General features: G+C 51.4%; 1 protein-coding gene across 1 annotated transcript in view; it reads right to left on the reverse strand.

The window, feature by feature from the left end:
• Positions 1-22,440, reverse strand: part of OSBPL1A (oxysterol binding protein like 1A) — a 249,901-nt gene extending 227,461 nt beyond the window's left edge. Inside the window, exon 1 of the mRNA XM_073550826.1 lies at positions 22,166-22,440. Within this exon, the coding sequence (XP_073406927.1) occupies positions 22,166-22,181 (16 nt within the window). The 5' untranslated portion in view covers positions 22,182-22,440. The remainder of the gene's footprint in view (positions 1-22,165) is intronic.
• Positions 22,441-24,759: the final 2,319 nt, after the last annotated feature.

Consider the following 24,759-nt stretch of genomic DNA (forward strand, 5'->3'; position numbering starts at 1 on the left):
GTACTGAGGCGGGCATCTGGGCACTAACCATTGTAGTAACCACATTGCGTCCGAACCCAGCCTAGGTCAGAATCCAAGATTCAACGGCTAAGCCGTCAAACACAGGGCCCCTGGGTCGGGTGGTAGCTCGGGACCGGAGAAGGTAGGTCTGGGCGCCCTGACAGTCGCCAGGGAAAGTCAGCGAGTAACTGCACCAGGTTTGCGTACTACGCCCGCCAAGGCCAATCTGGGGCCAGTAGCACCACTGGAACCTCCTGCCTTGATCCTCTTGATGATCCTTGGGAATAGCGGCAGCAGGGGAAATAGATCTGGGAGGCGAATACTGGTTCCATGGCAGAACCAACGCATTCCCGGCGCCTGCCTGTGGGTCCCGGGACAGAGACGACCAACGCGACCACCTTGGCACCTACCCCAGAGGCAGTCAGGTCCACGTCCAGCATTCCCCAACATCGGCATACTTGCCGGAAAAACCTCGGGGTGTAGTGACCATTCCCTGGACACAAGATCCTGCCGGCTGAGGAAGCCTGCCGCCCAGCTCTCTACGTCCGGGATGTGGACGGCCGAGATCACCGAGTGATTCCTCTCGGCCAAGTGAGGGATGTGCCTCACTTCCTACATGGCTGCTCAGCTGCGGGTGCTCCCCTGGTGATTTATGTTAGCCACGGCCGTGGCATTGTCCGCTTGAATCCGGACGGGGCAGCCTGCTAGAGGATGATGAAAAAGTTGTGGAGCCAGCCAGGTTGCTTGAATTTCTAACAAGATGATTGGGATGTGTGCCCGCTGCGGTGACCACCGTCCCTGGGTCGCATGATGGTGAAAAATAATGCTCCATAGCCGAGGAGACCGGCGTCAGTTGTGACCACCAACCCATGGTCCGGGGGAAAGGGTTTTCCCTGAAGACGGGAGGAACCGACTGTCCTCCATCCAAGTGCCTGTCTGACCTGCCTGGACAACCGGCACTGGTGGTCGAGTGAGAGCGGGTTCTTGTCCCATGATGCCAAGATGGCGTGCTGCAGGGGGTGAGGATGGAGTTGGGCAAATGGAATTGCTCCCATTGCTGCCACCCTCTTCTTTACAACGATCATGCAAAGACGAATGGTATGAGGGACTGGCTGGCGAAGTATCTGGACTCCTTGCTGAAGAGCTAGGGCCTTGTCTCGAGGGAGGATTACCAACCCTAGGGAGGTGCCGAAGATCATCCCTAAAAAGGAAATCCTCCGTAAACACTCCGGGGGCGGTAGCTATCCCGAAGGGGAGAGCTGCGAACTAAAAGTATAGGCCGCTGATAGCGAAGCGTAGAACATTCTGATGTGGAGGAACAATGGGGATGTACAGGTACGCGTCTTGGATGTCGACAGAAGCCAAACCTTCTCCCTGTTCAATGGCAGCTATGACCGAGTGGAGAGACTCCATCCAGGATGGTGATCCTGACAAATCTGTTCAGAAGCTTTAGGTCCAGAATGGGCCTGACAGTCCCGTCCCTTTTGGGGACCATGAACAGGTCGGAATAGAAAATCTGACCTCTTTCGCCTTCCGGTACGGGGATGACAACACAGTGTTTCCGGAGCAAATCAATGGCCCTGAACAAGGCTTGTGCCCGGGATTCCACCTTGGGAGGACGAGAGAGAAAAAAAATCATCTTGGGGGCTGTTTGACAAAGTCTAACTTGTACCCAGAGGATACCAGCTCACTTACCCATGTGTCATGCACGAAGGAGAGCTAGACATGGTGAGACCAGAGTAGGCGACCGCTTACTCTGCTGGTGTCGCCCGGCACTTGCCTCAAGCCATTAGGCCGAAGATCCTTGGGACCTAGGTTCCCTTGATCTGGGCTTGTTGGGATCGCATTCTCCCCAATGGGTTGGCTCTATATGAGAAGTGAAGATCTGTCCTGGTTGGGACAACCTGCAACGGCGAAGTTGGTTGCTGAAGCCCCCCCTGGGGTTGCGAAAGGACTGAAAGTGTCTGAAGCAAGTGACAAAAAAGCTGTTTAACCCTTTATTGAGGGAGAAAACTGCTCTTGCCCCCTGTGGGGTCAGAGATAATCTGGTCCAAACTTTCACCAAATAGGCGAATGCAGCCACGCTCAGCCTAGAATGGCCGGTGGCACCCACATAGGCGGCCGCTCTGATAAGGTAAAGAAGTTAAGGACTTCATGGAGGTTGAATCTGCACGCCAAGTCCTCAACCACAGAGCCCCTGTTAATAGAGATTGCACTTGCGGCAGCAAGTGATGCGCAGCTAGCCGTATCCAAAGACGATTTAATCAAGTAGTCTGCGGCCAACGCAATCTGATTAGCAATACAGTGGGGCAAAAAAGTATTTAGTCAGTCAGCAATAGTGCAAGTTCCACCACTTAAAAAGATGAGAGGCGTCTGTAATTTACATCATAGGTAGACCTCAACTATGGGAGACAAACTGAGAAAAAAAAATCCAGAAAATCACATTGTCTGTTTTTTTTTCCTTTTATTTGCATATTATGGTGGAAAATAAGTATTTGGTCAGAAACAAAATTTCATCTCAATACTTTGTGATATATCCTTTGTTGGCAATGACAGAGGTCAAACGTTTTCTGTAAGTCTTCACAAGGTTGCCACACACTGTTGTTGGTATGTTGGCCCATTCCTCCATGCAGATCTCCTCTAGAGCAGTGATGTTTTTGGCTTTTCGCTTGGCAACACGGACTTTCAACTCCCTCCAAAGGTTTTCTATAGGGTTGAGATCTGGAGACTGGCTAGGCCACTCCAGGACCTTGAAATGCTTCTTACGAAGCCACTCCTTCGTTGCCCTGGCGGTGTGCTTTGGATCATTGTCATGTTGAAAGACCCAGCCACGTTTCATATTCAATGCCCTTGCTGATGGAAGGAGGTTTGCACTCAAAATCTCACGATACATGGCCCCATTCATTCTTTCATGTACCCGGATCAGTCGTCCTGGCCCCTTTGCAGAGAAACAGCCCCAAAGCATGATGTTTCCACCACCATGCTTTACAGTAGGTATGGTGTTTGATGGATGCAACTCAGTATTCTTTTTCCTCCAAACACGACAAGTTGTGTTTCTACCAAACAGTTCCAGTTTGGTTTCATCAGACCATAGGACATTCTCCCAAAACTCCTCTGGATCATCCAAATGCTCTCTAGCAAACTTCAGACGGGCCCGGACATGTACAGGCTTAAGCAGTGGGACACGTCTGGCACTGCAGGATCTGAGTCCATGGTGGCGTAGTGTGTTACTTATGGTAGGCCTTGTTACATTGGTCCCAGCTCTCTGCAGTTCATTCACTAGGTCCCCCCGCGTGGTTCTGGGATTTTTGCTCACCGTTCTTGTGATCATTCTGACCCCACGGGGTGGGATTTTGCGTGGAGCACCAGATCGAGGGAGATTATCAGTGGTCTTGTATGTCTTCCATTTTCTAATTATTGCTCCCACAGTTGATTTCTTCACTCCAAGCTGGTTGGCTATTGCAGATTCAGTCTTCCCAGCCTGGTGCAGGGCTACAATTTTGTTTCTGGTGTCCTTTGACAGCTCTTTGGTCTTCACCATAGTGGAGTTTGGAGTCAGACTGTTTGAGGGTGTGCACAGGTGTCTTTTTATGCTGATAACAAGTTTAAACAGGTGCAATTACTACAGGTAATGAGTGGAGGAAAGAGGAGACTCTTAAAGAAGAAGTTACAGGTCTGTGAGAGCCAGAAATCTTGATTGCTTGTTTCTGACCAAATACTTATTTTCCACCAAAATATGCAAATAAAATGAAAAAAAAACAGACAATGATTTTCTGGATTTTTTTTTCTCAGTTTGTCTCCCATAGTTGAGGTCTATCTATGATGTAAATTACAGACGCCTCTCATCTTTTTAAGTGGTGGAACTTGCACTATTGCTGACTGACTAAATACTTTTTTGCCCCACTGTATCTGCTATCTCCGCTGGCAGGTCCATACCCTGCAAGGCTCTGTATAATGATTCAGACCCAGAGCCCATGGCCTTAACTTTCCAAGTTGCAGCAAACGAGGGAGAAAGTGCTGAACCTGACGCCTCCAATACTGAGCGAGCCAGGCTCTCTACGAGACAGTCGGTGGGATGCTAAATAGAAGAACCGTTAGGTATGGACAACAGGGCTTTGGAGGCCAAGCGCGACATGGGTGGATCTACCGCCAGGGATTCCACCCACCTCAAACATCAAGCGCTTTCTGGTCTAAGAAACGCCTGTCCGGCTGTTCCCTGTGTCGCTGTACTATGTTGTCAACTCTGGGTGAGCGGCAATTACTCTATGAGGCTGCTTGACCCTCTTAAATGACACCCTGTGCCCTGAGACCAGGGTGGAAAAATTGTCAATCCCCAGGGTCTGGTTGACAACCTCGATAGTTCACTGTTTCCTGGTAACCCAGAGTAACCAAGTCAAGGGGCTCGTCCGAGCCGTAATCCGAGTTCTGGTTATCGACTACTGGCGAGGGCGAGCGAGAGGCAGAGCTCACGGATGCCGAGGCACCGGACGGACCGGGATATGCTGTGTGGGTTCGATTCCCCCGTGTCTGCCTAGTGAGAGAGCGGCCCTTGCAGGCCGGAGGCTCCTGTGAGGTGGGGGACCCCTCCAAGACAGGCGAGCCACTATCCCTGCCCCTATCTGGGGCTTGAAGGGACTCAATTGCTCTCGTAATGCCGTAGACTGCGACAGAGGCAGAGCCCATTCCGGACGGTCGCAGGGGAGGGCTCCTGGACACTTCGGACTCGCAGATTTCACAGATTTTTCATGTGGGAAGGCGGACCGACAGGAGGTGCACGCAGCATACAGAAACGTGTACGTCTTAGCTGCTCTGGGCATGGTGGCCCTGCTAGGTGATATGCCTGCAGGGTTCTACTGCTTAGCCTCTGGCAAAAAATACAGACGGTGGCCTTCCTCCTTCAGGGGTAGCACTTACCCCAGGCCTGTGCCCAGTCCTGGATCCCCTTTAGGCGTCCAGCCTGCCGAACCGCTGCACCCTTTTCCAAAAAGTGCGCCTTGGCGTGTGAGTGGTCCTGCAGGGAGAGAAGGCGCCGCCGGTGACGTCCTATGGGCAGAGCTTCTGCTCGAGGCCTAGCGCCGGCTGAAGCCAGGGACTAAATTTTTCAGCACCCACCCGAGGCTCCGGGGGCGGGTCTGCTGGAAGTACGGGCGTCATGGGGGCGGGACTTCCGCCCGCGGCCTAGTACCGGCAGAAGCCGGGGACTAAACTTACGGCGCCCGCCCGGACATGGGGACGGGACCACCAAAAAACCGAGGCCTGGCCAGGACATGCGCTGCCGAGTGCTACCGCTGTGGGGGCGCATGCTGGCGCCCGACCGCTGCTGCCGCCCAGGAGAATGCCGACCCTGGGGGTTTCAGGAGCCCTCCCAGCCCACCTCCTTCAGCGCCTCACCCCTGGAGCTCCAGCTGATCCTCAGGTTGGGGGGGGGGGGGGGAAGGGGAAGGGGGGCTGCATCCAAATCAAGGACGGTGCAGGCACCCTAGCTCCATCTTTCCCTCCAAGGGATGAGGGACCTAGCCTTGGTGGTGCAGTGGGGGCCGCACGGACTATTTGTAGGCCTCTGTACAGCCTAGGGTTTCGATACCTTAGGGTGGTCAGGGCAAGTATAGCAACATGTCCCGCGTCGCTGGAAAGGATATGTGGAGGTGACACTCGCACGTGCTCGCCCGTTGTTCGTTTTGGGAGATCGGACCCTTTCAATAGGATCCGTCGCCCCTGCCTCATCTTCATGGAAAAAATGAAAAGAAAAAAAAATAAACAAGTCTGGAAAAAAGACCAGACGTGTGTGCCTCCTAGGACACTAATCAATAACTGATTCCGCCTGCAGTCGAGATGAGGGTGTATACTGCAGAGGAGGAGCCAACATTTTTTTCATCCACTTAGTGTCGGCCTTCTGGCGGCAGTAGCATACACCCACTGTCCTGCGTCCCCCAATGAGGCGAAGGAGAAAAACGAGTTAAATTATAATCACCAGGGGGCGGTCCGGTCTGGTGCCTCCCATCTTCTAGCGATGGCGTCCTCCTTCTTACTTCTGCCGCGGCTCCTGCGCAGGCGTACTTTATCTGCCCTGAGAGTCAGAGTAAAGTACTGCAGTGCGCAGGCGCCGGACCTCTCTGACCTTTCCCGGTACGTGCGCACTGAAGAACCCTGCTCTGCCCTCAACAGGAGCAGTGGCTGAAGTAAGGAGGAGGACGTCATCGCTAGAAGATGAGAGGCGCCGGACCGGACCCAGGGTGAGTATAATCTAACTCGTTTTTCTTATCTTTCAGGTTACATCGGGGGCTTATCTACAGCATTACAGAATTCTGTAGATAAGGCCCTGATGGCTGTGGCCGCATCTCATAGCCCAAAAATGAGGTGACAGATTCCCTTTAACAGGGTAGCACGGGGTGATAGTCGTGGGCAAGTCCCTTAAAGGGAATCTGTCACCTCATTTTTGGCATATGAGATGCGGCCACCACCATCAGGGGCTTATCTACAGCATTCTGTAATGCTGTAGATAAGTCCCCAATGTAACCTGAAAGACAAGTCTTAGCTACTCATCGGTTAACGGTATTTTTCGGAGTCCATGACAGCACCACCTGAGAGAGGGGATCCGCCCTACAGGAACAGGAAATCCTACAGATACATAAGGGCGGCACCTCTCCCACGCATCAGTTGGTTTACAGAGCACAAAGAGGACCACCAAGGTTAATAGCATAATTTATGTACAATACTCTACTCAAATATTTATTACCAGTGTACATATAAGAGAAAGAAGTGCACACCCAAATTTAAACTAAAGTGAGGGAATATACGGGTGCTGTCATGGACTCCGATAAATACCATTAACCGGTGAGTAACTAAGACTTTATTCGGTCGTCCATGACAGCACCACCTGAGAGAATTACAGAGTAATAATTATTTAGGGAGGGACTACAGCCTGCAGAACCCTTACACCAAAGGAGAGGTCTGAGGAAGCACCCAGGTCTAGTCTATAATGGTTATAAAAGGTGCTCGGAGAGGACCAAGTAGCTGCCTTACATATCTAGTCGATCAAGACTTCCGATCTCTCTGCCCAGGAGGTTGCCATGGCCCTGGTGGAATGCTGCACCCTCAGCTTGCCAGGAGCCGATCTGCCCTTTGAGGTGTATGCTAACGAAATGGCCTTCCTAATCCACTTCGCTAGATAGCTTTTTAAAGCCCTAAGGCCCTTCCTAGTGCCCTGATAGATAATACCTTGTTTATCTCCTTTTTTCCAGGGGTCGATAACTGCCAGGTACTCTAGGAGACATCTCCTAAAATCTAGAGTGTGTAGTTTCCTTTCCTTTTCGTTCGATGTATTAGGGAGGAAGGATGGAAGGACTATCTCCTGTGTTCTATGGAAACTGGAGGCTACCTTAGGCAAGTATGCTGGATCGGGTGTAAATATTACCCTGTCGTCCCTGAATTGTATGTACGGAGGATGTCTAGATAACGCCTGCATGTCACTTACTCTACGGGCTGATGTCAACGCTACCAGAAGAGCCACTTTAAGAGACAGATTTTTTGTAGAGGCTGATGTCATGGTCGTGAGGACTAGGTTTAGATCCCACGGCATAAATGTATTCCTTACTGCCGGTCTGGACCTGCCTGTTGCCTTAAGTCATTGATCCAATAGTAACTGGCAATGTTGCAGTTAAAAAGGGCCCCTAAGGCTGACACCTGTACTTAAGGGTGCTGGTGGAAAGCCCCATGTCCAGACCTCTTTGTAAGAATTCTAGGATCTGTGCTATCGGTGCGGACTGCCCAGCTACTACCCTTGAAACCTGAAGGAATCTTTTCCAGATCCTAACGTAGATTTTGGTTGTAATTAGTTTTCTGCTCTTAAGCAGGGAGTTAATTAGAGCTGGGGAGAAACCTTTCTCCTTTAGTAGTGACCGTTCAAAATCCACACCATCAGATGTAGGCCAGCCACCTGAGGATGGTAAACTGGGCCCTGGGATAGAGGATCTGGGATGTCTGGTAGGACCCATGGGTCGGACACCAACATGGTCCTGAGGCATAGAATCGTAGAGTTGGAAGGGACCTCCTGGGCCATCTGGTCCAACCACTTGCTCAAAGCAGGATTCGCTAAATCATCCCAGTCAGATGTCTGTCCAGCCTCTGTTTGAAGACTTCCATTGAAGGAGAACTCACCACTTCTCGTGGCAGCCTGTTCCACTCATTGATCACTCTGTCAAAAAGTTTTTTCTAATATCTAATCTGTGTCTCCTCCCATTCAGTTTCATCCCACTGCTTCTAGTCTTTCCTTGTGCAAATGAGAATAAAGATGATCCTTCTACAATGTGACAGCCCTTTAGATATTTGTAGACAGCTATTAAGTCACCTCTAGGTCTTCTCTTTTGCAAACTAAACATTCCCAAATCCTGCAACCTTTCCTCATAAGACAGGGTTTGCAGACAGGTCACCATTCTGGTCGCTCTTTTCTGAACTTGCTCCAGTTTGTTGTTGTCTTTTTTAAAATGTGGTGCCCAAAACTGGACACAATATTCCAGATGAGGTCTGACCAAAGAGGAGTAGAGGGATATAATGACTTCACGTAATCTAGACTGTATGCTTCTGTTAATACATCCTAGAATAGCATTTGGCTTTTTTGCTGCTGCATCACACTGTTGCCTCATTCAGTCTATCATCTATTAGTATACCCAAGTCTTTTTCACATGTGCTGTTGCTTAGGCCTATTCCTCCCATTCTGTATATGCTTATTTCATTTTTATTGCCCAGATGTAGTACTTTGCATTTTTCCCTGTTAAAAACCATTCTGTTAGTTGCTGCCCACTGCTAAAGTTTATTTATATCTTTTTGAATCCTCTCTCTCTTCTCTAGTATTCGCTATCCCTCCTAGCTTTGTGTCATCAGCAAATTTAATCAGTTTACCCTCAATTCCTTCATCTAAATCGTTGATAAAGATGTTGAACAATACAGGGCCCAGGACAGAGCCCTGTGGTACCCCACTTGAGACATTTTTCCAACTGGATGTGCAGCCATTTACGACCACTCTTTGGGTCCGATCACTAAGCCTGTTATGAATCCACCTAACAGTTGCCTTGTCCATTCCATACTTAGTCATTTTTTCAATAAGGATTGTATGAGATACTTTGTCAAATGCTTTGCTGAAGTCAAGATATACTATATCTACAGAATTTCCTTGATCCATCTAATCAGTGATTCCGTCATAGAAGGAAATTAAGTTAGTCTGACATGACTTATTAGTTACAAACCCATGCTGACTCTGTTTAATCACTTCATTCTTATCCAGGTACTGACATACATGTTTAATAATTTGTTCAAAGATCTTTCCTGGTATAGAAGTCAGACTCACCGGCCTATAGTTGCCTGGGTCCACCTTCTTCCCCTTTTTGAAGATAGGCACAACATTTGCTCTTCTCCAGTCTTTTGGGACTTCTCCTGCTCTCCAAGAATTTTCAAAGATTATGGAGAAGGATTCAAAAATTTCTTCTGCCATCTCCTTCAGTACTCTGGGGTGAAATTCATCTGGACCTGGAGACTTGAATTCATTTAGGTTAGCTAAGTTTCCTCACTATCTTTCTGTTTATAGATATCCTGGAGTCTTCTATTCCCTTAATAGGACAGTGAAGAACAGTTGATGTTACATTTCCTTTCTGAGAGAAAACAGATGCAAAATGGGAATTTAAAAGTTTGGCCTTCTCAACATCCTGTCTTACCATTTCATCATTTTCATCCTGTAAAAATCCTATAGCATCTTTGACTTTTCTTTTACTTTTGACATATCCCCAAATTCCTTTATTATTGCTTTTGATATCTCTTGCAAGCCTCAATTCATTGTCCGCTTTAGATAATCTGATTTGTGCCCTGCAGGTTCTGCAGACAGCATTATATTCTTCTTTAGATATGCCTCCCTCTTTCCATTTTATAAACTTTTTTTCTTCCTTTTTAGCATGTGCTTAAGTTCTGTGTTCATCCATCCTGGCTTCCTTAAATGCTTCCCTCTTTTCGGAATTGTTAACAATTGTGCTTTGAGAATTTCATTTTTCAAGATTTCCCATCCTTCCTAGACATTTTTGTCTTTAAGGATATCCAGCCATTGGATCCCTCCAAATCTCTTTCTGAATCCCTTAAAATCTGCCTTTCTGAAATCTAACCTTGACGTCTGAGTCTTCACAGGTCTTCCTCCTCTAGTTATCCAAAATTCTAAAATAGCATGGTCGCTACCTCCTAGGGTCCCAGCCACTTTTACCTCCTCAACCATTTTCTCCCTAGCTTTCCTGGGCCAAAAAGGGGCGATCACTATAATCTTCGCCTTGTCCTACCTGACTTTCCTCATCACCAAGGGTAGAAGGGACAGGGGAGGGAAGGCATATGCTAGCCTGAAGTCCCATTTTATCAGAAGAGCATCTACTGCCAGAGGCACCTTCTCTGGGATTTAGAGAGCAAAACTGAGACACCTTCCTGTTCACCCTGGTGGCGAAGAGGTCCACTTCTGGCTGCCCCCATTTTTGTACGATCAGGTTGAAGATGGAGGTTTTCAAGGACCATTCCCCTTGTCTTAGAAGGTGGCGGCTTAGGAAGTCCGCCGTGGTGTTATATCTTCCTTTTATGTGCAGAGCTGTTAAAGACAGAAGATGTTGCTCTGCCAATTGGAACAGCCGCTCTGCTACCTTCATCAGGGGTCTGGAACGAGTCCCACCTTGGTGATTGATGTAAGCCACAGTGACCTGATTGTCGGAGAATATTCGAACATGGTGACCCTGTAGATACCAAAGAAGGTTTTTAACTGTCTGTTTTACGGCAGTTAGCTCTTTCCGGTTTGGGGTCATTTCCATCTGATGGTAATCCCATAGGTCCTGGATTAAGACCTCCCCCATGTCGGCCCCCCAACCAGTAGGGCTTGCTTCTGTGGTGACTACTCGGGTTACGTTATTTTCGCAGGGCACCCCTCTGGCTAGATTGTTTTCCTTTAGTCACCAACCAAGGGATTTTATAGTACGTTGGGACAAAGTCAACTGGCCCTCTAGGTAACTCCCCAGGATTTTTTGATTAAGTAAAACCTCGCCCTGTAGAACCCTTGTATGGAACTGGGCCCAATGGACCGCGGGGATGCAAGACGAGAGAGAACCTAGGAGGGACATTGCTTTCCTAAGAGACATGGTGGGGTTATTGGAGGCGTTCCAGACATGATGACGTAGGCGAACTAATTTTTCGGGTGGCAGACGACACTCCTGATTCTGCGAATCTAGGATTAGGCCCCAGAACTGCAGAACTTTCATGGGCTGTAGACGGGACTTCATAATGTTTAGTAGCCACCCTAACCGTTCCAGAGCCGATTTTGCTTTTTGCAACTGATCCCGACAATGATCTGCTGTTTTACCTACAATAAGGAAGTCATCCAGGTAGGGGATTACCAGGATATCTGCTTCACGTAGATGGGCCATAACTTTAGTGAATAATCGGGGGGGACCGCAATACCAAAGGGAAGGGAGACACATTGGAAATGCTGTACCGACCCCTCTAAATGAACCGCCACTCTGAGGAAACGCTGATGAGATGCATGGATGGGTATATGGCAGTAGGCGTCCTTTAAATCCAACACCACCATAAAGCAGTTTTCAAACAGTAACTTTATTGTGGAATTAATCGTTTCCATTTTAAATGGGTGAATGATCAGGAATTTATTGAGTGCCTTCAGGTTGATTATGGTCCTGTAAGAGCCATCCGGCTTACGGACCAGGAATAGAGGGGAGTAGAAGCCTTTTCCCTTCTCTGTCTCTGGTACCTTTATCAGTACCTTTTTATAGCATAGGTCACGGATTTCGGTCTCTAGGACAGCTTGTTCCGATAGGGAAGACCTGAGCGGGGTGACCTTAAAACTGTTCCGGGGGGTACAGGAAAATTCTAGCCATAGACCTGAGGCTACCAACCCCAGGATCCAGTTACTGTTTGAAATCAGTGACCAGGCTTGGTAGAAGGCCGATTGTCTACCTCCCACCGGAGCCGCTAGTCACTGGGGAGGCTTCTTGGTCTCACGGGATGCTTCCTGGCTTCCCCCTCCAAACATAAACCCGGTACCTTTCTTCTTATCTTCCCATCTGCCTCAGTCTCTGGATAACCTTCTACAGAAAAATCTCTTCCTAGCGAAGGGACGTCTATAGGAAGGGGCTGGCAGGTAGGGAATTTATTTTTATCGTCCCCAGCTTTCTCCAGAAGTTCATCTAGAACTGGACCAAAGATGGAGCACAGCTGGGATCTGGCCTGGATATCACCGGGCCAGCACTTCAGCCATATGGCCCTTCGGGCTGCATTTGATAGACTTGCGGCTTTGGCCGTCATCCTCGCAGAATCTGTCAAAGCGTCGGCTAAAAAGGCTGCCGCATTCTGGATAGTAGGCAGGGTCTTCAAGAAAGAGGACAGAGCCTCGAGAGAATGTAACTGTGACTCAAGCTGGTCCAGCCAGACCATCATAGATCACGCTGTGCAGGTAGCCGCTACTGCCGGCCTTAGGGCGCCAGCTGACATTTCCCATGTCCCTTTCAGGTAGGAGTCTGCCTTTTTATCCAGCGGATCTTTCAAGGAAGCCATGTCATCAAAGGGAATAGCAGATTTTTTGGACGCTTTAGCCACTGCTGTGTCCAATTTCGGGGCTTTATCCCATCTGTTCACCAAGGGGGTCCTCAAAGGGATATCGTCGCTTAAAAGTCGGTGGTAGGGAGCCTTTTCTTTCTGGTTTCTTCCATTCCCTACTGATCAGGTTTTGGACCTTGTCGTTTAATGGGAACGATTTACGTTTCCTGGGGTCTAAGCCGCCGAACATCAGGTATTGCGCTGACCATTCTGGTTTTGCATCTGTTACCCCCATGGTGGCTTGACCAACTTATCCACCTGTTCTAGACTCAAGCAGAAACAACTGGAGTCCTCCTCTGAAGAGGACGCAGAAGAAGAGGTTGAGGGCTCTGAGGAATCTTCATTTCCTCTATGCTCTATGGCCAGCTGAGGAGTCCAACCCTGAGAAACTCGCTCTTTTTTTCTTAGATGATTCCCCTTGGGATATGGACTTTAGAGCTCTATCTTCCATCCTGATAATTTCCCTTAGACTCGTAGCGAAGTCAGGGGTTTCTTCCGCCACCTGCAGAAGTGGGGAAAGTGTAAGGAAGTATGTATGGTAATTTTGGGACTACCCTTTTTTTTCCCACCCCTACCGTCTGCTGTATACATGACTGACAGTTTTTTAGGGTAGGCGTCTGGCAAGGGACAACTGCAAAGGGCGCACTCCCTGGTTTTTCGCTTTATCAGCGCACTTCTTCCCCGTAAGAGAAAACAATATAAGGGGAACACTGCATCAGGGCACATTCACGAACATCTCTTACCCGAGCAGTAGGAGTAGGTACTGGATCACGGGGGTGGACGAGCTGGATCCTTCAGCCTGGAGGAACTTCTGTGGCTGGATTGTCCAGTTCGCTTTTTCTGCTGGGAGCTTGTCTGGGACCTCTCTGAGGTACGTTCCTGCTCTCGGTCCAGCTGGGCCACGGGAGCTTCCGACTCATCCATTGCTGCAAATGGGCCAAAAGCAGCCCTGCAGCGTTTGTGGCCTTCTATGCTTCTCCCCCCGGACCCGGAAACCCGGGTCCGCAGGCGATATGCTAGGGGCTCCATTTTCCTCCCTCCCCCCCTCCATGCCTCCCCGCCGCTCCTGCCGCCATGCCGGCACCCGCGCCGCTGACATCCAGCGGCGAACAACAGAGAAATGCCGTCCGGCATCAGACTTCCGGCCCGGCGCTGCCGGCCCCGACCAAGCCACTTCCGGCGCTTCAGTGAACGCGCGGGGGCGCGAAAAAATGACAGCGGCGCCATGGCCTGACCCGGCACGACCTACTCCGTGCCCGCCACCACGCCACGCCAGTTGGCCCCGGATGACAGCCCAGACTGCTCCAGGAGGAGACCAGGACAGGGGTTCGGGGGCAACACTCACGTGCCGGCGCTGGCCCTGGAGACAGGCATCCTCCGGACCCCGCTCCCACCTGCTCCGCACACTGCCGTGGAGCCCTACCCGGACCCACCGTGACGCTTCCAGGGACCCCGCACTGACCGAGGTAGGAGACCCCCCCCCCCCGCTACCTGAGTCGGTCAGTCAGCCTGGGGATTCCTCGTCCATGATGATACGATCTGTAGGGAATCCTGTCCTTTTAGGAACAGGAAACCAACTGATGCGTGGAAGAGGTGCCGCCCTTATGTATCTGTAGGATTTCCTGTTCCTGAAGGGCGGATCCCCTCTCAGGTGGTGTTGTCATGGACGACCGAATAAACCAGTTATATTATACTCACCCGGGGGGGGGGGGCAGTCCGGTCCAATGGATGTCGCGGTCCAGTGCCTCCCATCTGCTAGCAGTGACAATCTATAGAATGCTGTAGATAAGCCCCTGATGGCAGTGGCCGCATCTCATATGCCAAAAATGAGGTGACAGATTCCCTTTAAGCAACAGTCAGTGAGCATGCCGGCACCATGTACATGAAAGGACAAGTGAAGTCTCAGTCCTGCAGTACAGTTGGTTACCTCCGTTTCTCATCCACTTGAGCTGCTGGGGACCAGATTTCAGGAAACACCACAAGCCACAGTTCTCTTCCAACGATTAAACTTTACTGACATGTATGACATCTATGACATGTACAAGCAAGGCAATGCTTCCTGTGCTTTCCCTGTTGCCTCTGTAGGTTACACACCAACCGGGTCTGGGACCCCGTATTCCTCCAGAAGACGATCCTGCAGAACCAGTGTCCGTCCACACTGCCCGTCAGTCTGTAGGGAAGGTGACCTGACGGACGGACGGACTAGTCTGAAGAAGAAGGAAAGGGATGCACAGTGTAGGTAGGTGTCAGTTATTACAGTGGGGAAACAGCTAGGAAAGTGTAGTGGACGTGCAGTACCTTGGGTGGACATTAGATGGCAGGGAGGAGTGTGAGCAAAGGACTTGACAGCAGCTTAGGGCTTTAGAAACCGTTGGTCATGGGGGGCGTGGTGACAGTTGGAGTGACAGTTTCAAGGAACCGGGTGAGCTATAAATTCTGAGGGAGGGTTCCAGAAAGTTCCAGTCCCCAGGGGGAGCTCAAGTGACAGGAGGACTATGACAGTCTGTGCACTCTGAGGAGAATCCAGACCAGGGGGACTGAGGAGAGAGGACGTCAGGGGGGTGGTCCTGACAGGAAAGGACCGCAGTTGAGACGAGGTACTGGGTGTAAGACACCGTATGTGACACGACGACTGAGCAGTAGAAGCGCTGTTGGTTAATGGGCCTAAGGCGGCCACAGTGACGGAACTGTCAGGAGCGTCGACAGTAAAGGAGGGGACGGTGTGTGCAGACACGTCTCCAGTGTACGGTGTGAGAAGCGGCTCTGGAAACGGAGGGCCGCGAGGTGTGCCGTCAGTCGGACGGCAAGTGAAGAAATAAACTTGGACCTGTTGCACCCAGAATCTGCCTCCATCGTGTCTCTGTTGTCATCTCTGCGCGGTATAAAAGTAGGACCACCCCCCCCCAGCTCGGCACCCCACCACCGACTCTACATTTGGTGTAGCCGGCAGGATAGACGCCGCTAATACATCATCTTCTGCGGCAGGCCTGCCTCAAAGACTGGAAAAGGACTTGGACTACTCTGTTTGGATTACAATTACCTGTGGATTACAAATGACCTACCTGTGGAATACAAATGTGGAGCGCTGTGGCGGATCTGTGTGGCCAGCAGAGGATCCGGGGCGGTACCAGGTACTGTGCAGTATGGCGGTGTTGCTTCAGCGCAGAGGAGAGGTCCGGGTGTTTGCAGTCATGTTGAATAGACTGGGACCCCCTCCAACGTATCCCAAAAGGAAACAGTATGTGCCTGGAGATCGACGCTTCCATATATTGGACCCTGACAGGAGGGTGGAGAGGCCTGCCGACACCTCACCTCACAGAAGGAGTGGCACAGAAGAAAAACTTGGCTGCGGCTGTCTGATGCCATTCGAGTGCTGCCCAACGGACGGTATGAGACTCTGCAGGTGTCGGGGCATCGGCCGCCTAGAGTGGCAGTGGCGGCAGGGGATGGAGCTGTGCCAGAAGTCGCCCTCAGAGCCACGGGAGAGCAGCGGGATGCTGAGCTGGGGAGCGGAGCCTGAGCGGAGTCAGCGAGAACAGCCGCCACCAATACCAGCAGAGGACTTCTCAGCGGAGCCCCCGAGTTTGGGGGAAAGACCCGCGGGACAGTGGAGCGAGGGACGGAGGCTGCGGGTGAAGCCGCGTATTGATGTGATGGAGGCCGCAGCGCCGGGGAAGGTGAGAGTACCCCCGGCACCACCAGTGCCTCCGCCAGCGGCCCTCATCATTCCGCCGCAGCACGCTGCCCCCTGCGCACCGGAAGGCCTGGGTACATCGGGCCCAGTGGTGTATGCAGAGTTGTGCGAGGCCCCTGCTCAAGTCCCTGAGGTACCCCGCCTGGAGCCGCCAGTGCGGAAGTCATCCAAAGAAGACGCTGCTGCGTTCCCCCTGCTGATAGCAGCTGCGTCGTTGGAACCGGCCGTTACTCCGGCTCCATTGGAAGTAGTGGATGCGGCCTGTCCTGAGGCCGCGGTTATGCCGCTGCTGAAGTCGACTGTGGCCGACTTAGTGGGCCTTGTGATTCCAGCCTCCAAGGACCCGGTTGTCCCCATTTGCCACCTGGCCCCAGCGGCTGTTGAGCCGCAAAAATCATCGGCCGCCTCTGATCCACGTCCTTCCTCGGTTAAGTCCCGCCCACCGGACTCCAGGGCTCATGCCGGACCCTCTGTTTGGGTCGCAGGAGTTATAGAGAAGAAGAGGGCCAGGGGGCAGGAAGTCTGGAACCTGCTCCATGAGAAGGGAGAGGCTGGCATGGCGGCAGCACGACCCCCGGGACAGCTCGTTTATACTAACTTGCAGAAAGGGACACTTCTTGCATTCTGGGAGTTCCACGGTTGTGGGGTCCCTTACTACTGACCACCGGAAGGAGGATTGAACTGTCAGGAGTTCGTTGCACCGTTGTGCAGATTATTAGGACAGTTGCATTTAGGAAAAAAATGTTTTTGTTGTTGTTGAACTGATGCAACTATTTTCTCTCTCTCTTTCTTCTTTCTATGTTCTTTATATACGAAAATATGTTTACCTGACAGAAAGGGGATACGGAAAAGTGGAGGAGTGTCCAGGTCCAAGGAAGGGGGGAGGAAGAAAGAGGAAATGCAATGTTATGTTATATTTTGGTTTTAAAAGAGAAAATGGAAAAAAAAATTATAAAAAAATGGGTACTTGTGCTATTATAAAGTTGTTTGATGTATAATATGCAAAGTAAAATGCAACAGGTCCGGGTAAGGGAAGGTCTGCGGGACCAAAGGAAAGTGTGAGATCCGGTAGGGATCTAAGAGTTGAGGAGGTCTGGGAGACCGGGACGCCGACCATGACATGTTATTGAAAGAAAGGAAAATGAGTTGGAAGACGTGAGGAAGACAGCCGTCCTAGGTCAGGTCCCCAACACCACGGACACCCCTGAAGGAGGAAGGCGGGCGCTGGTAATGATCTGGAAGGTAAGAGACCTCGATCATGGCATACCGAATAGTGGAAGGTGACAGTAGGGGAGAGTAGGGGAAGGTACACGCCATAGAGAGAATATGGGTGTACCTAGCCCAATGTGAAAGATGTTGTCATGTGGCGTGCGCGCTGGTGAGTAGCAGTAGGCTGTTCAGAGCATAGTGCTCCCAGTATGGTTCGGCCGCCGCAGATAGTGGGTTTGGCTCAACAGCTGGTCCGACAACAGGATGTAGGTGTAGCTTCAGAACGACGAAGGCAGGGATGATGATTGTCGAGGACGACAATGGACAAAGGAAGGAGGAGTGTAGGGAAGGTGACCTGACGGACGGACGGACTAGTCTGAAGAAGAAGGAAAGGGATGCACAGTGTAGGTAGGTGTCAGTTATTACAGTGGGGAAACAGCTAGGAAAGTGTAGTGGACGTGCAGTACCTTGGGTGGACATTAGATGGCAGGGAGGAGTGTGAGCAAAGGACTTGACAGCAGCTTAGGGCTTTAGAAACCGTTGGTCATGGGGGGCGTGGTGACAGTTGGAGTGACAGTTTCAAGGAACCGGGTGAGCTATAAATTCTGAGGGAGGGTTCCAGAAAGTTCCAGTCCCCAGGGGGAGCTCAAGTGACAGGAGGACTATGACAGTCTGTGCACTCTGAGGAGAATCCAGACCAGGGGGACTGAGGAGAGAGGACGTCAGGGGGGTGGTCCTGACAGGAAAGGACCGCAGTTGAGACGAGGTACTGGGTGTAAGACACCGTATGTGACACGACGACTGAGCAGTAGAAGCGCTGTTGGTTAATGGGCCTAAGGCGGCCACAGTGACGGAACTGTCAGGAGCGTCGTCAGTAAAGGAGGGGACGGTGTGTGCAGACACGTCTCCAGTGTACGGTGTGAGAAGCGGCTCTGGAAACGGAGGGCCGCGAGGTGTGCCGTCAGTCGGACGGCAAGTGAAGAAATAAACTTGGACCTGTTGCACCCAGAATCTGCCTCCATCGTGTCTCTGTTGTCATCTCTGCACGGTATAAAAGTAGGACCACCCCCCCCCAGCTCGGCACCCCACCACCGACACTACAAGTCTGTGGCAGCTTTTGTCCCCAAAGGCAGGAAGTCCTTTTCCTGTGACTTTGCACCATCCCCATCTATCTCCTTCCAACGCTTTAACCTTGTGTAACCCACTCTGTCCCTAAGCTAAACATACACATTAGATCACAGCATGTTACAATGACATTACTAAAGGACATAACCACACTAAAACAGTAGTAAACCGTCAGAGTGCCACATGTGACACATGTGCTCAGTATGTAGGAGAGAGGAGGCACGGAAGGGTTCCCGCCACCAACTTACATGTGTGAGAAACATCCGACTGCATTCGGCTGTCATCCAAGTGCATTACGACATCTGCAGACTCCAGATAACGGAGACTCTGATTACAGAACGACAGTTCAAACTAGTCCTAATTAGTCCTGCCACTAGGTGCTTCACACCCGGGTGAATCATTTATATACTCCTTCCCACCTGCTTGTTTTCACTCAATCTAAATCCCCCTCTTTGATTGATAACCCTGACTTCATAGTGCCAGAGAAGATCAGAGATAGAAACCAAGCAAGTGGGAAGGCGATCTATGACTGGCCATCATGGAGCACCGACATCCTGCGCTGACAGAGTCCCTTTAAGTTCTCCGTCCCTGCACTGCGATTTTCTCATGTGAGAGAATTTTATCACACTAAAGGGGGTTTTACACATAGCGATATCGCTAGCAATATCGATAAAACGTCACTGATTGAGACGTTATAGCGATATTGCTAGCGATATCGCTGTGTGTGATACTTACCTCCGACCGGCTCCCCCGTTGTCCGTCGCTGATCGGGCGGCTCCATTTCTCGTCGGGCGTTTCCTGCTGGGCTTCCTGCTGTGTGAGACGAGTGACGTGTGGAGGCGGGCGGGAGGACGTCAGGATCGCTGTGTGTGAAAGGTGAGTATCGTGCGCTGCGTCGCTGCTGCATCGCTGTGAGAAAGCTCACTAGCGATCATTTAGCGATGTACCAGCGATCCTGACCGGGTCGGATCGCTGGTCGGATCGCTGGTGTATCGCTAAATGTAAAAGGGCCTTAAGATGACACTGACAGTTTAATCCAAGTGACATTAGCATAATCGGCCAGGTTCTCTCGCTTGAGAGATCTGACAGCATAAAACCCACCATAGCAAAGATATGCTGCAGGTGTAAGGCTCCTGCAATCCAGCAGAAGTTGGATGTGTGGCTGTCAGGCTGCTGAAAACCAAGGGATGGTAAAGCAGATTATTAACACTTCTGTATTCATTTTTGCAGCCTACATTAATATGTGTTGAATAGTGTCTGTGGCAATTGGGTCCTCTATAAATCTTGACCAGATCATTGCTGCCAGAGAGCTGCTCCCACTGTGAATCGGGCACACACTTATGCCCAAGTTACAGGAGAGAGTTGAAGAAATTAAAATAAATATTTGTGTGCAGTCATTTATGACATTACATAAAAATATACAAAGACAACAGTAAAGCAGGTTGTGAAATAAAATCCAAAAAAAATAAATTAACATCAATCATTCATGCCAACCCAAGTCATTGCTGCCCCTGAAACTGTACATATAGCGCCAACATATTCCGCAGCACTTTACATTTCAGAGGGGACTTGTACAGACAATAAAGACATTACGGAATAACAGCAGAAAAAAAAACGCAACATGTGAACACAGTCTTACTGTGCACATGCTCAGTCTGCATGTTTTTTTTTTTGTTTTTTTTTTAATCGTTTTAGATTTCAAAAGCCACAAAGCAGATAAAAGATGTGAGACGACCATTGTTTTGTTAAAAGGAAAAAACAAACTGGTGGCAGAGACACCACAAAAGAAGTCAGAAAAGAAACCTGAGGAAAAACACGGCTGGTGGCGTCTTTACCAGGAATAAGGCTACGTGTCCACATTCAAGAACAGTAGCGGTGCATTTTCGCTGCACCTGTTTGTCACTACATGCGGATTCACTGCAAGTAATGACTATTGGTGAAAATCCGCAGTGGAGACCAGAAATGGACATACTGCGGCTTGTACCCCGCACCGGGAGGAGGATACTCAGCAGTAAACACAGCGGGCAGGAGCTTTCTATAAATCCCGTACACTGTGCTTGTGACGTAGAACACTGCTATCCCTGATTGTCGGCCATGCAGTCTTCATACACCAGGGTCTGAAAGGGTGTGTTCCACGGTCAGGATTTGCTGCGGATTGGACACTGCGTACAGCCGCAGCGGCCAGATGTTACAGCATTGAGGAAGGGATTTTATGAAATCCCATCTCCACTATGCATGCAGGGCCGCCTCCGGCATCCCCGCATATATGCACATGCGGAGTGTCTTTCCAGACTGCAGCATGTCTATTTATCTTGTGGAGATGCTCCGTCTCTGCAAGATAAATATCACAGTCTATGTATAGGATGCGGTGATTCTGCACAGTTCAATGAACACATCCGGAATCACCACATGTACAACAGCTGTGCCTGCGAGCGCACTCGTGCGGCGGCGGAGCTGTGCCTGCGAGCGCACTCGTGCGGCGGCGGAGCTGTGCCTGCGAGCGCACTCGTGCGGCGGCGGAGCTGTGCCTGCGAGCGCACTCGTGCGGCGGCGGAGCTGTGCCTGCGAGCGCACTCGTGCGGCGGCGGAGCTGTGCCTGCGAGCGCACTCGTGCCTGCGAGCGCACTCGTGGGGCGGCGGAGCTGTGCCTGCGAGCGCACTCGTGCCTGCGAGCGCACTCGTGGGGCGGCGGAGCTGTGCCTGCGAGCGCACTCGTGGGGCGGCGGAGCTGTGCCTGCGAGCGCACTCGTGGGGCGGCGGAGCTGTGCCTGCGAGCGCACTCGTGGGGCGGCGGAGCTGTGCCTGCGAGCGCACTCGTGCGGCGGCGGAGCTGTGCCTGCGAGCGCACTCGTGGGGCGGCGGAGCTGCGCCTGCGAGCGCACTCGTGCCTGCGAGCGCACTCGTGCCTGCGAGCGCACTCGTGGGGCGGCGGAGCTGTGCCTGCGAGCGCACTCGTGGGGCGGCGGAGCTGTGCCTGCGAGCGCACTCGTGGGGCGGCGGAGCTGTGCCTGCGAGCGCACTCGTGCCTGCGAGCGCTGTCGTGCGGCGGCGGAGCTGTGCCTGCGAGCGCACTCGTGCGGCGGCGGAGCTGTGCCTGCGAGCGCACTCGTGCGGCGGCGGAGCTGTGCGAGCGAGCGCACTCGTGCGGCGGCGGAGCTGTGCGAGCGAGCGCTGTCGTGCGGCGGCGGAGCTGTGCGAGCGAGCGCTGTCGTGCGGCGGCGGAGTTGTGCCTGCGAGCGCTGTCGTGCGGCGGCGGAGCTGTGCGAGCGAGCGCTGTCGTGCGGCGGCGGAGCTGTGCGAGCGAGTGCTGTCGTGCGGCGGAGCTGTGCGAGCGAGCGCTGTCGTGCGGCGGCGGAGCTGTGCGAGCGAGCGCTGTCGTGCGGCGGCGGAGCTGTGCGAGCGAGCGCTGTCGTGCGGCGGCGGAGCTGTGTGTACACAGTGGTGTGGCAGCAGGCTGGCCAGGGCAGAGCTCAGCAGCACATAGCGGTGCAGTCCCCTGTGGCTGTCGGCACTTACCGCACACAGCGCTCATGGTGACGTGCGCCCCGAGGACACAGCCGGCGCCCGCCCGGCAGACACTGCTGGAGACGGCGGCTCCTCCCCGCACACATGGCTCCTATTATGCTCTTGCTTCCTGTTTCTCCTCCCTCCTGTGGCAGCTGCGGCCGCTCCGGCCTCTGTGTGCGGGCGGTGTCAGGGCAGTCTCCCGGTGGGCACAGCGCCCCACACTGGCTCCCGCCTGTCATATAACGGGGCTGTGTAGAGAGAACACTCCCCAGTCAGGCCTGTGCGGAGGATGTCACACTGGCTCCCTGGCGTGTCATGTCCCCGCGCTGAGTAGCTGTATTTTCTCTTGTGTCAGTGATTGGAGCTCGGGCATAAATCTCTATACAGGGAGGGCAAATCCCGTGTAATGGTGTGATAGGGGATAGACATAGGAAGGCGTGAGCTGTCTGCCTCCGCTGTGCTGCTCGGGGCCCTGGCATCAGCCACAGTGGTGCAGCCGTGTGAGTGCTGCCCCCTGGAGGAGCTGAGTGGAGGGGCAGCAGTGATCACAGGAGAGGAGCCGGCTGTCACTCTGCTGAGGGAACCTCTCCCCTGGTTTTTAGCTATGTACTGTCCCTAGTGTGTTGCTTCTGGTGCATTGTGCGTCACTAACAAGTTTTTTGTCAAAGAAAAGCTCCCAGTTTAATGTTTAAAAAACACTTTATATCGGGGATTCCCTCAGATCCCTCTCCTGTCAGTCATAGGGGCGGTGATGTTCTCTTTTCAGTCACGGTCTGTCAGTGGGGTTTTTAAATTATGCACGCTCACAGGATCGCGATTGCTTGCCGTGACCGGGCCGACGTGGCAGTAACCACACAGGCAGTGTGCACGCTCCCCAGGCATGCACACTCACTCTGGGCGCACATCTCCAGGGTCCTATCAGATGTGCCAGAGTGCCACGTGGAGGGGACACAGTGGTCGCATAGCATGGCCGCTCACGCGTCATATAGCCACTTATTAGGCTGGTTTCACATTAGCGTTCTTGTGCGCAGCGTTTGTGGCGCATCCATGCACATGTGTCATGCGCCCCTCTCTTTAATATGGGGGGCGCAGGGTCTTGCGTTTGCACGCGTTCGTATGCGTTTTCGTGAGCATGCGTTTTTCGCCGCGTGCGTCTTTGCACTCCAGACGCAACATGTTGCATTTTTAGGTGCGCCGAAATTTGTAAAAAAAAATGCTTGCGCACGGAATGCGACAAAAAAGCGCATTACAGTCTATGGGAACGCTGGTGTGCGCATGGAAATGAGCACGCCTGCGTTTTCGTGAGCATGCGTTTTTGTTGTAAAAATGTGTAGACACTGGATTTACCCCTAAAGAATGAATGCGCCTAAACTACGCAAGCGCATGCAAAAACGCATGATGCGCTTTTTGCATGCGTTCCTATTGCGCACAAAAGCGCTATTGTGAAACCAGCCTTACAGCGGCTCCGGGCCGCGCACACATCAGATATGAGGCTGGGGCTGTACACCCAGAGTCGGCTCACACCGGGGAGCCGATGGGCTGTGCACACCAGCGGGACTTGCTACATGTGTCATCGGGCTAGTCACAGCAATCAACTGCAATCCTGTGAGCGTGCATAATTTCATATCCACACTGGCTGATCCGTGACTTAACCCCTTACCCCCCCCAGGGTGATTTGCACGTTAAAAGGAAATTTGGCAAAAATTTGGTAAATTTTGCAATTTTCAACATTTGAATTTTTATGCCCTTATATGTCACACAAAATAGTTACTACATAACATTTCCCACATGTCTACTTTACATCAGCACAATTTGGGAAACAAAAAAAATTTTTGTTAGGAAGTTATAAAAGTTAAAAGTCGACCAGAAACAAAATTTACAAAACCATTTTTTTTAGGGACCACTTCACATTTGAAGTCACTTTGAGGGGTCTATATGGCAGAAAATACACAAAAATGACACCATTCTAAAAACTGCACCCCTCAAGGTGATCAAAACCACATTCAAGAAGATTATTAACCCTTCAGATGCTTCACAGGAGCAGAAGCAACGTCAAAGGAAAAAATGAACATTTAACTTTTTTGTCACAAAAATGATCTTTTAGCAACAATTTTTGTATTTTCACAAGGGTAAAATTAGAAAATCAACAGAAAGTTGTTGTGAAATTTCTCCTGAGTACGCCGATACCCTATATGTGGGGGAAAACAATTGTTTGGGTGCACAGAAGGGAAGGAGCACCGTTTGACTTTTTCAAACCAAAATTGGCTGGAACTGAGATCAGACGCCATGTTGCGTTTGGCGAGCCCCTGATTTGCCTAAACAGTGGAAATCCACCACAAGACACCCCATTTTGGAAACTAGACCCCCTAAGGAACTTATCTAGATGTGTGGTGAGCACTTTGAACCCCCAAATGTTGCACTAAAGTTTATAACGCCCAGGTGTGAAAATAAAAAATCATATTTTTTTCAACAAACATGATTGTTTAGTCCCCAATTTTTCATTTTCCCAGGGGAAATAGGAGAAATTAGACCCCAAAAGTGGTTGTCCAATTTGTCCTGAGTACGATGACACCCGATGTGGGGGGGGGGAACCACTGTTTGGG

The sequence above is a fragment of the Dendrobates tinctorius genome, unplaced genomic scaffold (assembly GCF_039654945.1).
Source record: "Dendrobates tinctorius isolate UK_male_01 unplaced genomic scaffold, ASM3965494v1 ptg000171l, whole genome shotgun sequence".
Lineage (NCBI taxonomy): Eukaryota > Metazoa > Chordata > Amphibia > Anura > Dendrobatidae > Dendrobates > Dendrobates tinctorius.